Source organism: Mustelus asterias, chromosome 6 (genome assembly GCF_964213995.1).
Source record: "Mustelus asterias chromosome 6, sMusAst1.hap1.1, whole genome shotgun sequence".
Classification (NCBI taxonomy): Eukaryota; Metazoa; Chordata; class Chondrichthyes; order Carcharhiniformes; family Triakidae; genus Mustelus; species Mustelus asterias.
In genome coordinates, this window is record NC_135806.1 from 141,259,411 (window position 1) to 141,272,386 (window position 12,976).

At 51.2% G+C, this 12,976-nt stretch overlaps 1 protein-coding gene across 2 annotated transcripts in view; it reads right to left on the minus strand.

Annotated features, from left to right (window-relative positions):
- Positions 1–12,976, minus strand: part of phf24 (PHD finger protein 24) — a 101,296-nt gene that overhangs the window by 66,591 nt on the left and 21,729 nt on the right. For both annotated transcript variants that reach the window (XM_078215475.1, XM_078215476.1), the window contains exon 2: positions 5,535–5,720. In XM_078215475.1, the coding sequence (XP_078071601.1) occupies positions 5,535–5,720 (186 nt within the window). The remainder of the gene's footprint in view (positions 1–5,534; positions 5,721–12,976) is intronic.

A 12,976-nucleotide genomic window follows, 5' to 3' on the forward strand; every position in this document is an offset into this window, starting at 1 on the left:
TTATCCATGAGAGGGGAGAGACACAAAAGGATCCAGAGGGGCAATTTTTTCACACAGAGGGTGGTGAATGTCTGGAACAAGCTGCCAGAGGTAGTAGTAGAGGTGGGGACAATTTTAAAAAGCATTTAGACAGTTACATGTGTAAGATGGGTATAGAGAGATACAGGCCAAACGCGGGCAATTGGGGCTAGCTTTAGTGGTAAAAGGAGGGTAGCCTGGACAAGTTGGGCCGAAGGGCCTGTTTCCATGCTGTAAATCTCTATGACTCTGATATTCGACACCGCAAAGTTCTCCTGCATTGTTTATGATAAAACATCGATTACGCACAGTGTTTGAATTGCTGAAGTCGCCCAAGACAAGAGAAATTGTCTTGGAGAAGCAGCAAAGTCAGGTTATGCGATTTGAGAACCGGGCTAAACGCCACGTGTTTCAGAAAGATCAGGAGGTACTGACAAGGAACCACACCACCAGTGAGAAGTGGATACCTGTCACCGTATTAGCACAGGCAGGACCTGTCTCCTATACCGTACAAACTCGAGGCAATGTAGTGTGGAGAAGGCACGCTGACCAACTGGCAATCAGAGCCAGTTCGCCAGAGTTAACCAAGAGTCCACAACAAGCTGTGCCAGGCAGCACGGTGGCACAGTGGTTAGCACTGCTGCTTCATAGTGCTAGGGACCTGGGTTCGATTCCCGGCTCGGGTCACTGTCTGTGTGGAGTTTGCACGTTCTCCCCGTGTCTGCGTGGGTTTCCTCCGGGTGCTCCGGTTTCCTCCCACAGTCCAAAAGACCTGCTGGTTAGGGTGCATTGACCCGAACAGGTGCCGGAGTGTGGCGACTCGGGGATTTTCACACTAATTTCATTGCAGTGTTAATGTAAGCCTACTTGTGATACTAATAAATAAACTTTTTACTTTCAATAAAGACCGGGACATTCCTGAGAACCGGACAATATCCAAAACTACTGGGGAAGACAGGAGGTGAGTTGAGAAAACTTCAACACTGAGTCAACATGTGTGGGATACAGGAATGTGATCAGTGTGTGGGATACAGGAATGTGATCAGTGTGTGGGATACGGGAATGTGATCAGTGTGTGGGATACGGGAATGTGATCAATGTGTGAGATACGGGAATGTGATCAATGTGTGAAATACGGGAATGTGATCAATGTGTCGGATACAGGAATGTGATCGATATCGGTCAGATACGGGAATGTGATCAATGTGTCGGATACGGGAATGTGATCAATATCTGTCGGATATGGGAATGTGATCAATGTGTCGGATACGGGAATGTGATCGATATCTGTCGGATACGGGAATGTGATCAATGTGTCGGATACGGGAATGCGGTCAATGTGTCGGATACGGGAACGTGATCAACGTGTCGGATATGGGAACGTGATCAACGTGTCGGATACGGGAACGTGATCCATGTGTCGGATACGAGAATGTGATCAATGTGTCGGATACAGGAATGCGATCAATGTGTCGGATACGGGAACGTGATCAACGTGTCGGATACGGGAACGTGATCCATGTGTCGGATACGGGAACGTGATCCATGTGTCGGATACGGGAACGTGATCAATGTGTGCGATACGGGAGTGTGATCGAAATCAGTCTGATACGGGAATGTGATCAATGAGTGGGATACGGGAATGTAAGAACATAAGAACATAAGAAATAGGAGCAGGAGTAGGCCATCTAGCCCTTCGAGCCTGCCCCGCCATTCAACAAGATCATGGCTGATCTGAAGCGAATCAGTTCCACTTACCCGCCTGCTCCCCATATCCCTTAATTCCCTTATCGATCAGAAAACTATCTACCCGTGATTTAAACATATTCAACGAGGTAGCCTCCACCACTTCAATGGGCAGAGAATTCCAGAGATTCACTACCCTCTGAGAGAAGAAGTTCCCCCTCAACTCTGTTCTGAACCGGCCCCCACTTATTTTGAGGCTGTGCCCTCTAGTTCTGGTTTCCCTTCTAAGTGGAAAGAATCTCTCCACCTCTACCCTATCCAGCCCCTTCATTATCTTATATGTCTCTATAAGATCACCCCTCAGCCTTCTAAATTCCAACGAGTACAGACCCAATCTGTTTAATCTCTCCTCATCGAATGTGATCGATATCTGTCGGATACGGGAATGTGATCAATGTGTGAGAGATACGGGAATGTGATCAATGTGTGAGAGATACGGGAATGTGATCAATGTGTGGGATCCGAGAATGTGATCAATGTGTGAGATCGGGAATGATTTCAATGTGTGGGATACGGGAATGAGATCAATGTGTGGGATACGGGAATGTGATCAATGTGTCAGATGCGGGAATGTAATCGATATCGGTCGGATATGGGAATGTGATCAATGTGTGAGAGATACGGGAATGTGATCAATGTGTGAGAGATACGGGAATGTGATCAATGTGTGGGATCCGGGAATGTGATCAATGTGTGGGATCCGGGAATGTGATCAATGTGTGGGATACGGGAATGTGATCAATGTGTGGGATCCGGGAATGTGATCAATGTGTGGGATCCGGGAATGTGATCAATGTGTGGGATCCGGGAATGTGATCAGTGTGTGGGATCCGGGAATGTGATCAGTGTGTGGGATACGGGAATGTGATCAATGTGTGGGATCCGGGAATGTGATCAATGTGTGGGATACGGGAATGTGATCAATGTGTGGGATCCGGGAATGTGATCAATGTGTGGGATATGGGAATGTGATCAATGTGTGGGATCCGGGAATGTGATCAATGTGTGGGATCCGGGAATGTGATCAATGTGTGGGATCCGGGAAAGTGATCAATGTGTGGGATCCGGGAATGTGATCAATGTGTTGGATCCGGGAATGTGATCAGTGTGTGGGATCCGGGAATGTGATCAATGTGCCGGATCCGGGAATGTGATCAATGTGCCGGATCCGGGAATGTATTATGCGTTCCGCAGCTGTTTTTTTCTGTCTGATCTGGGGGGTGATTTCTTAAAATCTCCGTCTTGAACGTCCCATTTTTCTGCTTCTGTTATTTTTCAAGTTTTGCCCCCAATTTCAATCAAAAAGAAGCAAGAATGTTTTTAATGCAGTGATTACCCGGAGTGTGGGGAACTGGGACATCTGCAGAGTAAGGTGCAGTGCTCAGAGTGCCGCAGATATGGGAGTTAATTGGTGGGAGTGAGGTGAGAATGTTTATATGACCTCACAGAATGAAAGCGACAGAAACCGAGTCAGGGAGTTAAACACAACTCAAACCATTCTCAGTGAGTGATGGGATATTATGTGTGGTAAATTCACTCTGCACGAGTGCAGTCTGACTGAGCAGAATGGTAATGTGCTCTGTGGCAGGGACGGGCACCCCAACCCAAACCCCAACACCATTAAATCCAGGGTGGAAAGGTCAGACTTCTGAACACATTGCAATCGAAGCCTTCAAGTGGGCAGTAAATGGCCATTTCAAAGCCTCAATCCTCCATAGCTGGTATCAATGCAGCAATGGGGAGGGGGAGGGGTGGCGGGGAGGGGGAGGTTGCAATGGGGAAGGACAGTGGGGAGGGGGCAGTGGGGAGGTGGATGGGCAGGATGAGGAGGAGGGGCAGGGGGAGGGGGAGGGCGCAGCGGGGAGGGGGCGGCGGGTGGGGGAGAGGCGGCGGGTGGGGGAGGGGGCGGCGGGGAGGGGGCAGTGGGGAGGGGAAGTGGGGAGGGGGAGGGTCTGTGGGGAGGGGGAGTTTCCTTGGGGGGGGAGGGTCCATGGGGAAGGGTCCGTGGGGAAGGGGGAGGGGCAGTGGGGAAGTGGGAGGGGCAGTGGGGAAGGGGGAGGGGCAGTGGGGAAGGGGGAGGGGCAGTGGGGAAGGGGGAGGGGCAGTGGGGAAGGGGGAGGGGCAGTGGGGAAGGGGAGGGGCAGCGGGGAAGGGGAGGGGCAGCGGGGAAGGGGAGGGGCAGCGGGAAGGGGAGGGGCAGCGGGAAGGGGATGGGCAGCGGGAAGGGGAGGGGCAGAGGGAAGGGGAGGGGCAGAGGGAAGGGGAGGGGCATCGGGAAGGGGAGGGGCAGCGGGAAGGGGACGGGCAGCGGGAAGGGGAGTGGCAGCAGGAAGGGGAGGGGAAGCGGGCAGGGAAGGGGCAGCGGGAAGTGGAGGGGCAGCGGGAAGGGGAGGGGCAGCGGGAAGGGGAGGGGCAGCAGGAAGGGGAGGGGCAGTGGGAAGGGGAGGGGCAGCAGGAAGGAGAGCGGCAGCGGGAACGGGAGCGGCAGCGGCAGCGGGAAGGGGAGGGGCAGCAGAAAGGGGAGCGGCAGCGGGAACGGGAGCGGCAGCGGGAACGGGAGCGACAGCGGGAAGGGGAGGGGCAGCGGGAGGGGGAGGGGCAGCGGGAAGGGGAGCGGGAACGGGAACGGGAGCGGCAGCGGGAGGGGGAGGGGCAGCGGGAGGGGGAGCGGCAGCGGGAGGGGGAGCGGCAGCGGGAGAGGGAGCGGCAGCGGGAGGGGGAGGCGCAGCGGGAGGGGGAGGGGCAGCGGGAGGGGGAGGGGCAGCGGGAGGGGGAGGGGCAGCGGGAGGGGGAGGGGCAGCGGGAGGGGGAGGGGCAGTGGGAGGGGGAGGGGCAGCGGGAGGGGGAGACGCAGGGGGAGGAGGAGGGTCCGTGGGGAGGAGGAGGGTCCGTTGGGAGGGGGAGGGTCCGTGGGGAGGGGGAGGGTCCGTGGGGAGGGGGTGGTCTATGGGGAGGGTCCGTGGGGTGGGGGAGGGTCTGTGGGGAGGGGGAGGTTCCGTGGGGAGGGCGAGGGTCCATGGGGAGGGGGAGGGTCCGTGGGGAGGGGGAGGGTCTGTGGGGAGGGGGAGGGTCCGTGGGGAGGGGGAGGGTCTGTGGGGAGGGGGAGGGTCCGTGGGGAGGGGGAGGGTCTGTGGGGAGGGGGAGGGACAGTGGGAAGGGGGAGGGGGCAGTGGGAAGGGGGAGGTGGCAGTGGGGAGGGGGAGGTGGCAGTGGGGAGGGGTAGGGGGCAGTGGGGTTGGGATTGTCCCCACACAGAGATCCTCATTGAGTATCTGAATGTTTTGCTCGAGTTCCTGCTCCTCTGCACATCCCTCAATGTTGGAGAAAGGCAACACTTCCAACTGAACAACAACCTGCATTTCTCTAGCACCTGCTTCATCCCAAAATATCTCCAAGGGGCTTTATGGCAGCGTGATCAAACCAAACATAAAAGCATATCACAGGAAGGCAGGGGGGTGGACGTTAAGGAGCATCTTAAGAAGCAGAAAGGGTTAAGGAGGGAATTCTGGAGTTTGGTGTGTCGGCAGCTGAATGTATGGCCAGCGGTGCAGGGATAGGAATTGGGAATGAGCTGGAGAAACATGGAGATTCTGAGGAAGAGATGTCTGGGGAAGTTACTGGGATAAGAAGCGATGCTGAGGCCAGGCCGGGATGTGGAAGCAAGGTTCGAACTGTTTTAAACAGAGGCAGCCTTGCGGATTAGCTCAGCGAGGAATGCCACTCCTTGCCTCCGGGAGCCCATTCCCACTCTTTCCAAAGCTTGAACTCACACAGTATTGGCAGCTCCAGCCCACCGTGGTGTGGGCTGTCTCCTTCAGCTCCTGGATGCTGCTGGCACTCAGGTGGGCCATGCGACTCAGGCAGCCATCGTGAAAGACCCGGGTACAGATCCTGCAGGGGTAAAGGTCGTCAGCCGTCCAGACCTCACACACGTCACACATTTCATCATTGACCACCTGTCAAAACCAGAGGAAAGTTTAGAACACATCACACCTCTCCCCAAAGGAATAGCCCGGCTCGCAATCTCAACACAATCACCTTTTCCTTCCGCAAACACGTGTTTATTGAGTCATAAGTTCATGAGATATAGGAGTGGAATTAGGCCATTCGAATCCCTACAGCACAGAAAGAGGCCATTCGGCCCATCGAGTCTGCACCGACCACAATCCCACCCAGGCCCTACCCCCATATCCCTACATATTTTACCCACTAATCCCTCTAACCTACGCATCCCAGGACACTAAGGGCAATTTTAGCATGGCCAATCAACCTAACCCGCACATCTTTGGACTGTGGGAGGAAACCGGAGCACCCGGAGGAAACCCATGCAGACACGAGGAGAATGTGCAAACTCTACACAGACAAGCCGGGAATCGAACCCAGGTTCCTGGAGCTGTGAAGCAGCAGTGCTAACCACTGTGCTACTGTGCCGCCAATTCGATCATGGCTGATATGCTCCTTATCCCCATTTTCCTGCCTTCTCTCCATAATCCTTCAACCCCATTACCAATTAAAAATCCGTCTAACTCCTCCTTAAATTTACTCACTGTCCCAGCATCCACCGCACTTTGGGGCAGCGAATTCCACAGATTCACAACCGTTTAGGAGAAGTAGTTTCTCCTCAACTCTGTTTTAAATTTGCTGCCCCTTATCCTCAGACTTCTCTCTCTCTTGCTCTGTCTCAATTTTCCTCTCTCCCTCTCTCACAACTTAGTCTGCGAGATATACAGTAATTCCAATTCCCTTCCCGCACCGACTGGTGCACTAAGGCAGACCATAGCTAGCAATTCCCAGAACAGGTCGCTAGTCTGTCGCCAGGGGGATTATAGCTTGAGGAGGGTGTCATTCCACATCATCTGGCTGACTAGGTGTCCCTCCTACTCTTACTGTCAACCATTGGCGTGTTAGAAAGGATTTGCAGGTTAGCACACTCAAACTGTTTGACTATGTTATGAACAAAGAACAAAGAAAATTACAGCACAGGAACAGGCCCTTCGGCCCTCCAAGCCTGCACCGACCATGCTGCCCGACTGAACTAAAACCCCCTACCCTTCCGAGACCCACCCTGTTCATGTATTTGTCAAGACACTCCTTAAAAGTCACTATTATATCTGCTTTCACTACCTCCCCGGCAACAAGTTTCAGGCACCCACCACCCTCTGTGTAAAAAAACTTGCCTCATCTCCTTTAAACGTTGCCCCCGCACCTTGAGCCTATCCCCCCCTAGTAATTGAGACTTCCACCCTGGGAAAAAGCTTCTGATGTTCCACTCTGTCCATGCCACTCATAATCTTGCAGACTGCTATCAGGTCGCCCTCAAACTCCATCGTTCCTGTGAGAACAAACCAAGTTTCTCCAACCGCACCTTCCTTGGCCATCGAGTCCTGGGGTGGGACTTGAACCCAGAGCTTCTGGTTCAGAGGCAGGGATGCTACCCACTGAACCACAAGACCTCTATGATACATAAGAGTAAGCTGTACATTAATGTCCATTCTGCAAGTGAAAGACCTTCCATTAAAACACCAAGATTTAATAGAGGGCTTTCACTAGAGCTATGAGTGTTGGGATGACAACTCCATAGTAAACATGTGTGTGTGACGGCCAGTCTAACTGGATTACAGACCCCGATATAGAATCCCATTGAACCTCACAATGATCTATCAGTGAGGGTGAACGTGGGCAGTGACATTATGGTAATGGATTTACAAAAGACATTAGTTAAAGTGCCACATGTAAAGCTCATGAATAAAACTGCAACCCCTGGAACAATAGAAATAGCACGGATACAAAATTGGCCTCGGAATGAAAATCAGGGGGCGGCACAGTGGTTAGCACTGCTGCCTCACTGCGCCAGGGACCCGGGTTCAATTCCGGCCTTGGGTCAATGTCTGTGTGGAGTTTCTCCCCGTGTCTGCGTGGGTTTCCTCCGGGTGCTCCGGTTTCCTCCCACACTCCAAAGATGTGCGGGTTAGGTGGATTGGCCAGGTTAAATTGCCCCTTAGTGTCAGGGGGACTCGCTAGAGTAAATACATGGGGTTAGGGGAATAGGGCCTGGATGGGATTGTGGTTGGGGCAGACTTGATGGGCCAAATGGCCTCCTTCTGTACTCTAGGGATTCTATGATTCGGGGGGGGAAGGTGTTCAAAAAAAATGAGAGGAGCTAAAAACATGAAATGGTCGGGTTTTAAACTGGGTGCCTGAAGGTGGGTGGGGCATTGTGCAGATACATTCGAAGATGATAGGACAATGAATTAAGTAGTTAATGAAGCTGAGGGGGCTGGTAGCCATATTAATGATCACACTCAGAGAAAGGGTTAAAAGATGGAGTTTAACAGAAAAGCCATGTGCACTGCTTGCTGGGGGTCAGTGCACAGGAGCACAAGGCTGTGGCCTGCCGGTTCTCAGGCAGAAGCATTGCAGCAAGTAAAACAATGTCAAGCTGTTTGGAGAACCACAAGGCCTAAAGGTGACATGGGGAGGCAACATGGTCTATGGCTTGGACACAGGGTCTGTTTATCTAACGAGGCCTCCCTCGCCTGAGAGTATTCATTAACAGCAGGAATCTTGGACATGGGAGATAATTGATATCTACAAGCTAAACACAAACTGTGATGTTACCAGCTAGCACATTCAAACTTTTACACTGATTGGATATTATAATCAAATAGACGTGCAGATGTTGTGATTGGTTGATAACACCCATTTCATAGAGCCATAGAGGTTTACAGCATGGAAATAGGCCCTTCAGCCCAACTTTTCCATGCCACCCAATTTTTACCACTAATCTAGTCCAATTGCCTGCATTTGGCCCATATCTCTGTCTACCCATCTTACCCATGTAACTGTCTAAATGCTTTTTAAAATACAAAATTGTACCCACCTCTGCTACTGCCTCTGGCAGCTCGTTCCAGACACTCACCAATGCATGATGTAACTCTAATCAATAGTTGCGAGTGGACATAGATAACTTGTATACAAATGTACATAATTGATTGGCATATGCTAATTACTTGTAATTGAATCTGGAAGTATATCTGTTGGTGTAACTCTGTATTCAGTGCTCAGGCTCGCCACTAGCTGGCGTACTAGAGCCGTTGCTCTAGCCAGTAATAAACAGCTGATTTTAAACTTTGTCTGGCTACTTGAAAGGAACAATGTCTGTAGCAAATTAAAACGCTTGGCACCAACAGCCCCACAACAAAGCCTAGAGACATCCTGGACTTGTTGTAATTCTGAGGTTTAAAGATAACTATATTTTGGGAATTCTCTGGGTTTGATGGTTAGAATGGCCTCCTTCTGCACTGTAGGATTCTATGATTCTATGAATGTGCAAACTCCACACAGACAGTGACCTGAGGCCAGAAATGAACCGGGTCCCTGGCGCTGTGAGGCAGTGGTGCTAACCACTGTGCCACCGTGCTGCTGGAGTTTGCTGAAGAGTCAGAAGGAGGCTGATATAGTGCATAAATAGAGTTGCCAACACTCCAGGATTGGCCCTGGAGTCTCCAAGAATTAAAGTACAAAGTCCAGGACCTGCTGTGTGCCACGCTGGAGAAAGAGCATTGGGGCATCACAGAAAATTGTTTCTTTTTTCATTTTCTTTAAACATTTCTCTTTCCCAGATATAAAAATATTGAAATTAGAAAATCCGAAGGCTATTGGTTGACGGTCATGCATCTTGAATTGGGTAATGAGACTTCTTGCTTTCCAATTGGTGTAGGGTGGCATTGCGTCACAAGGGTGGGTGCATTGGCCAACTAATAGGTGGAGCATGGGGGGGCAAACCTCCAGGAATACATTTAATTATAGTTAGTTACGGCACATTAGTTGGGGATTTTAGTTGGGGACAGTCCAAAGATGTGCGGGTTAGGTTGATTGGCCATGCTAAAATTGCCCCTTAGTGTCCTGAGATGCGTAGGTTAGAGGGATTAGTGGGTAAAATATGCAGGGATATGGAGGTAGGGCCTGGGTGGGATTGTGGACGGTGCAGACTCGATGGGCCGAATGGCCTCTTTCTGTACTGTCGGGTTTCTATGGTTTCTATGGAAGATGATGGCCTGGTGGTATTATTGTGAGGCTATTAATTCAGAAACTCAGTTAACTTTCTGGGGACCCGGGTTCGAATCCCGCCACGGCAGATGGTGGAATTTGAATTCAGTTTTTAAAATCTGGAATTAAGAATCTACCGATTGTCGGAAAAGCCCATCTGGTTCACTAATGTCCTTTGGGGAAGGAAATCTGCCGTCCTTACCTGGTCTGACCTACATGTGACTCCAGATCCACAGCAATGTGGTTAACTCTCAACTGCCCTCTGAAATGGCCTAGCAAGCCAACCAACACATCACCACCTTCTCAAGGGCAATTAGAAATGGGCACTAAATGCTGACCAGCCAGCGACGCCCATGTCCCATGAATGATTTAAGAAAAAAAAGTTGATAACATTAAGCATAAATACCAGCAGAGACATGTTGGGCTGAATGGCCAGTTTCTGTGCTGTAAATGCTTTGTAAAAATTTAAACCTTATTTATTAGTCACAAGTAGGCTTGCATTAACACTGCAATGAAGTTACTGTGAAAATCCCCTAGTCGCCACACTCCGGCGCCTGTTCGGGTACGCTGAGGAAGAATTTAGCATGGCCAATGCGCCCTAACCAGCACGCTTTTCGGACTGTGGGAAGAAACTGGAGCACCTGGAGGAAACCCACGCAGACACGGGGAGAATGTGCAGACTGCGCACGGACAGTGACCCAGGCCAGGAATCGAACCCGGGTCCCTGGCGCTGTGAGGCAGCAGTGCTAACCACTGTGCCAGCGTGCCGCTGTAATAATTGATGGAGGTGGGGAAGAGTCCACTTTGGTTGTCAGGATAAATGCAAATAGGTTGAAACCATTCAGAGCCAAACAAAATCTGCTTCACCGTTGAGCACAGTGTTGGAGTGAATGTTGATGGGAAACTTTCAGTGCTTTGGAAATGCGATGGAATTGTCTGCTGGGGACTGATACTCCATTAACCAAAAGCATCTCATCTCCTAATGGCTCATTACTTTCTCTAACTGGCTAAAGGAGCACTTGGGATTTGCAGAGGCAGATGTTGCAATATTACAAGGTTTTCAGCTCTGCGATTTACTCCTGAGCTCTGAGCACCAGCCAGACCTGGAACGAGCCCTCAGTGCTGTGAGTACAAAACTCATGTGCACTAAACCCCCCAAAAAAGGAGGAATTGTGCATTTACCTGGCACCTTTCACAACCACGGGCATCTCAAAGCAGCCCGGGGCCAATGAAGTGCTTCAGGAAAAGTATCGACCCCTGTGGCGTCGGATATTCAGCAGACAATTCATGTGCAGCCCAGCTGTCACAAATAGGCAATGAAACAACTGAATAGATCAGGCCAGGAGCAGAGGGGATGAGAGGAAATAAAATGGAGACTTCTTTACTCCAATCTCACTGCTACAGACCTCTGGAGGTTTTGTTACTTACAACCGTATATTATTCGCCCCTCAAATATGGAAGATTAAGGGACGATCCAATCGGGGAGATGGTAACGCAGTGGTTAGCACTGCTGCTTCACAGCGCCAGGGACCCAGGTTCAATTCCAGCCTCACGTCACTGTCTGTGTGAAGTTTGTACGTTCTCCCCATGTCTGTGCGGGTTTCCTCCGGGTGCTCCAGTTTCCTCCCACACTCCAAATATGTAGGTTGATTGGCCATGCTAAATTGACTCAGTATCAGAGGGATTAACAGGGTAAATACGATGGGTTACGGGAATGGGTGGAATTGTGGTCGGTGCAGACTCGATGGGCCGCATGGCCTCCTTCTGCACTGTAGGGATTCTATTCTATACATTGTCCCTGGACTAGTAATCCAGAGACTCAGGATGAGGGGAAGGGGTCAGGGACAAGGGTTAAAAACCCACTACAAAAAATCTTGGGTAAAGGGCATTTTTTAGTTTAAGTATTAGTGTCACAAGTAATTTTACATTAACACTGCAATGAAGTTGCTGTGAAAATCCCTAGTCGTCACACTCTGCCACTTGTTCAGGTACACTCAGGGAGAAGTTAACATGGCCAATGCACCTAACCAGCGCGTCATTTGGACTGTGGGAGGAAACCGGAGCACCCGGAGGAAACCCACGCAGACAACGCGCAGACTCTGCACAGACAGTGACCCAAGTCGGGAATTGAACCCGGGTCCCTGGCGTTGTGAGGCAGCCGTGCTAACCACTGTGCCACCATGCCACCGGGGAGAGAGAGAATCGAGGGAGAGAGAAACAAGACAAGCTAGAGTCTAGGCACTGTCAATGGCAGAACAGGCTGAAGGGACTGAATGGCCTTCTCCTGTTCCCGCGAGCCAGCCCTCGCCTGAGCAGACGCCAAGCTGTCTATCTTATTGTCTTTCCTCCGGAAAGTTCAGCAGAGACAGGAGAGAGAGAGCAGACGACAACTGCTGAACGGAGAGATTGATGACAACACTTAACCGTCCTCTAAACATTACCATTGCTCAGGACGCTCTGGCCTTTGCAAATTAATTGGCAAAACTACATAAACAATCTCATCAAAGTGCATTAACTCCGAGTCACCACACCATCCCTGCTCTTCAGAACAGAAATCCAACACCTTCCACAAGCCTTTAAAAGTTTCTAATTAAATTAGGTGGAAGCTCGCATTGAACTTTCTTCTTGCCAGTTCACCACTTCGGTTTTTCACAGCTATATCGGCACATCAATCTTCTGAGAGAACTTTTACCCGGACAGCCACTAGAACAGACTGCCCAGACGTTAGCAACGCTGGCTGGACGCATTGCTGGAGGCCTAATACCCAGCCTCCCCTCCCCCCACCCACACACTTCACATCATTGGTCACCCAAAATGTCCGCCATACCTTGATAGAGCGAGATGCAATAAGGTAGGAGGCAGGAGGCTCCCGTGCACTAGATGGGCAGAACATTCTGACGCTGGGATGTAAAATCCATCAGCCTCCACCTCCCTCTCTAACTGGCGGCACGGTGGCACAGTGGTTGGCACTGCTGCCTCACAGCGCCAGGGACCTGGGTTCAATTCCAGCCTTGGGTGACTGTCCGTGCGGAGTCTGCACATTCTCCCCGTGTCTGTGTGGGTTTCCTCCGGGTGCTCCGGTTTCCTCTCAGTCTGAAAGACGTGCTGGTTAGATGCATCGATCCGAACAGGCGCCGGACTGCGGTGACTAGGGGAATTTCAC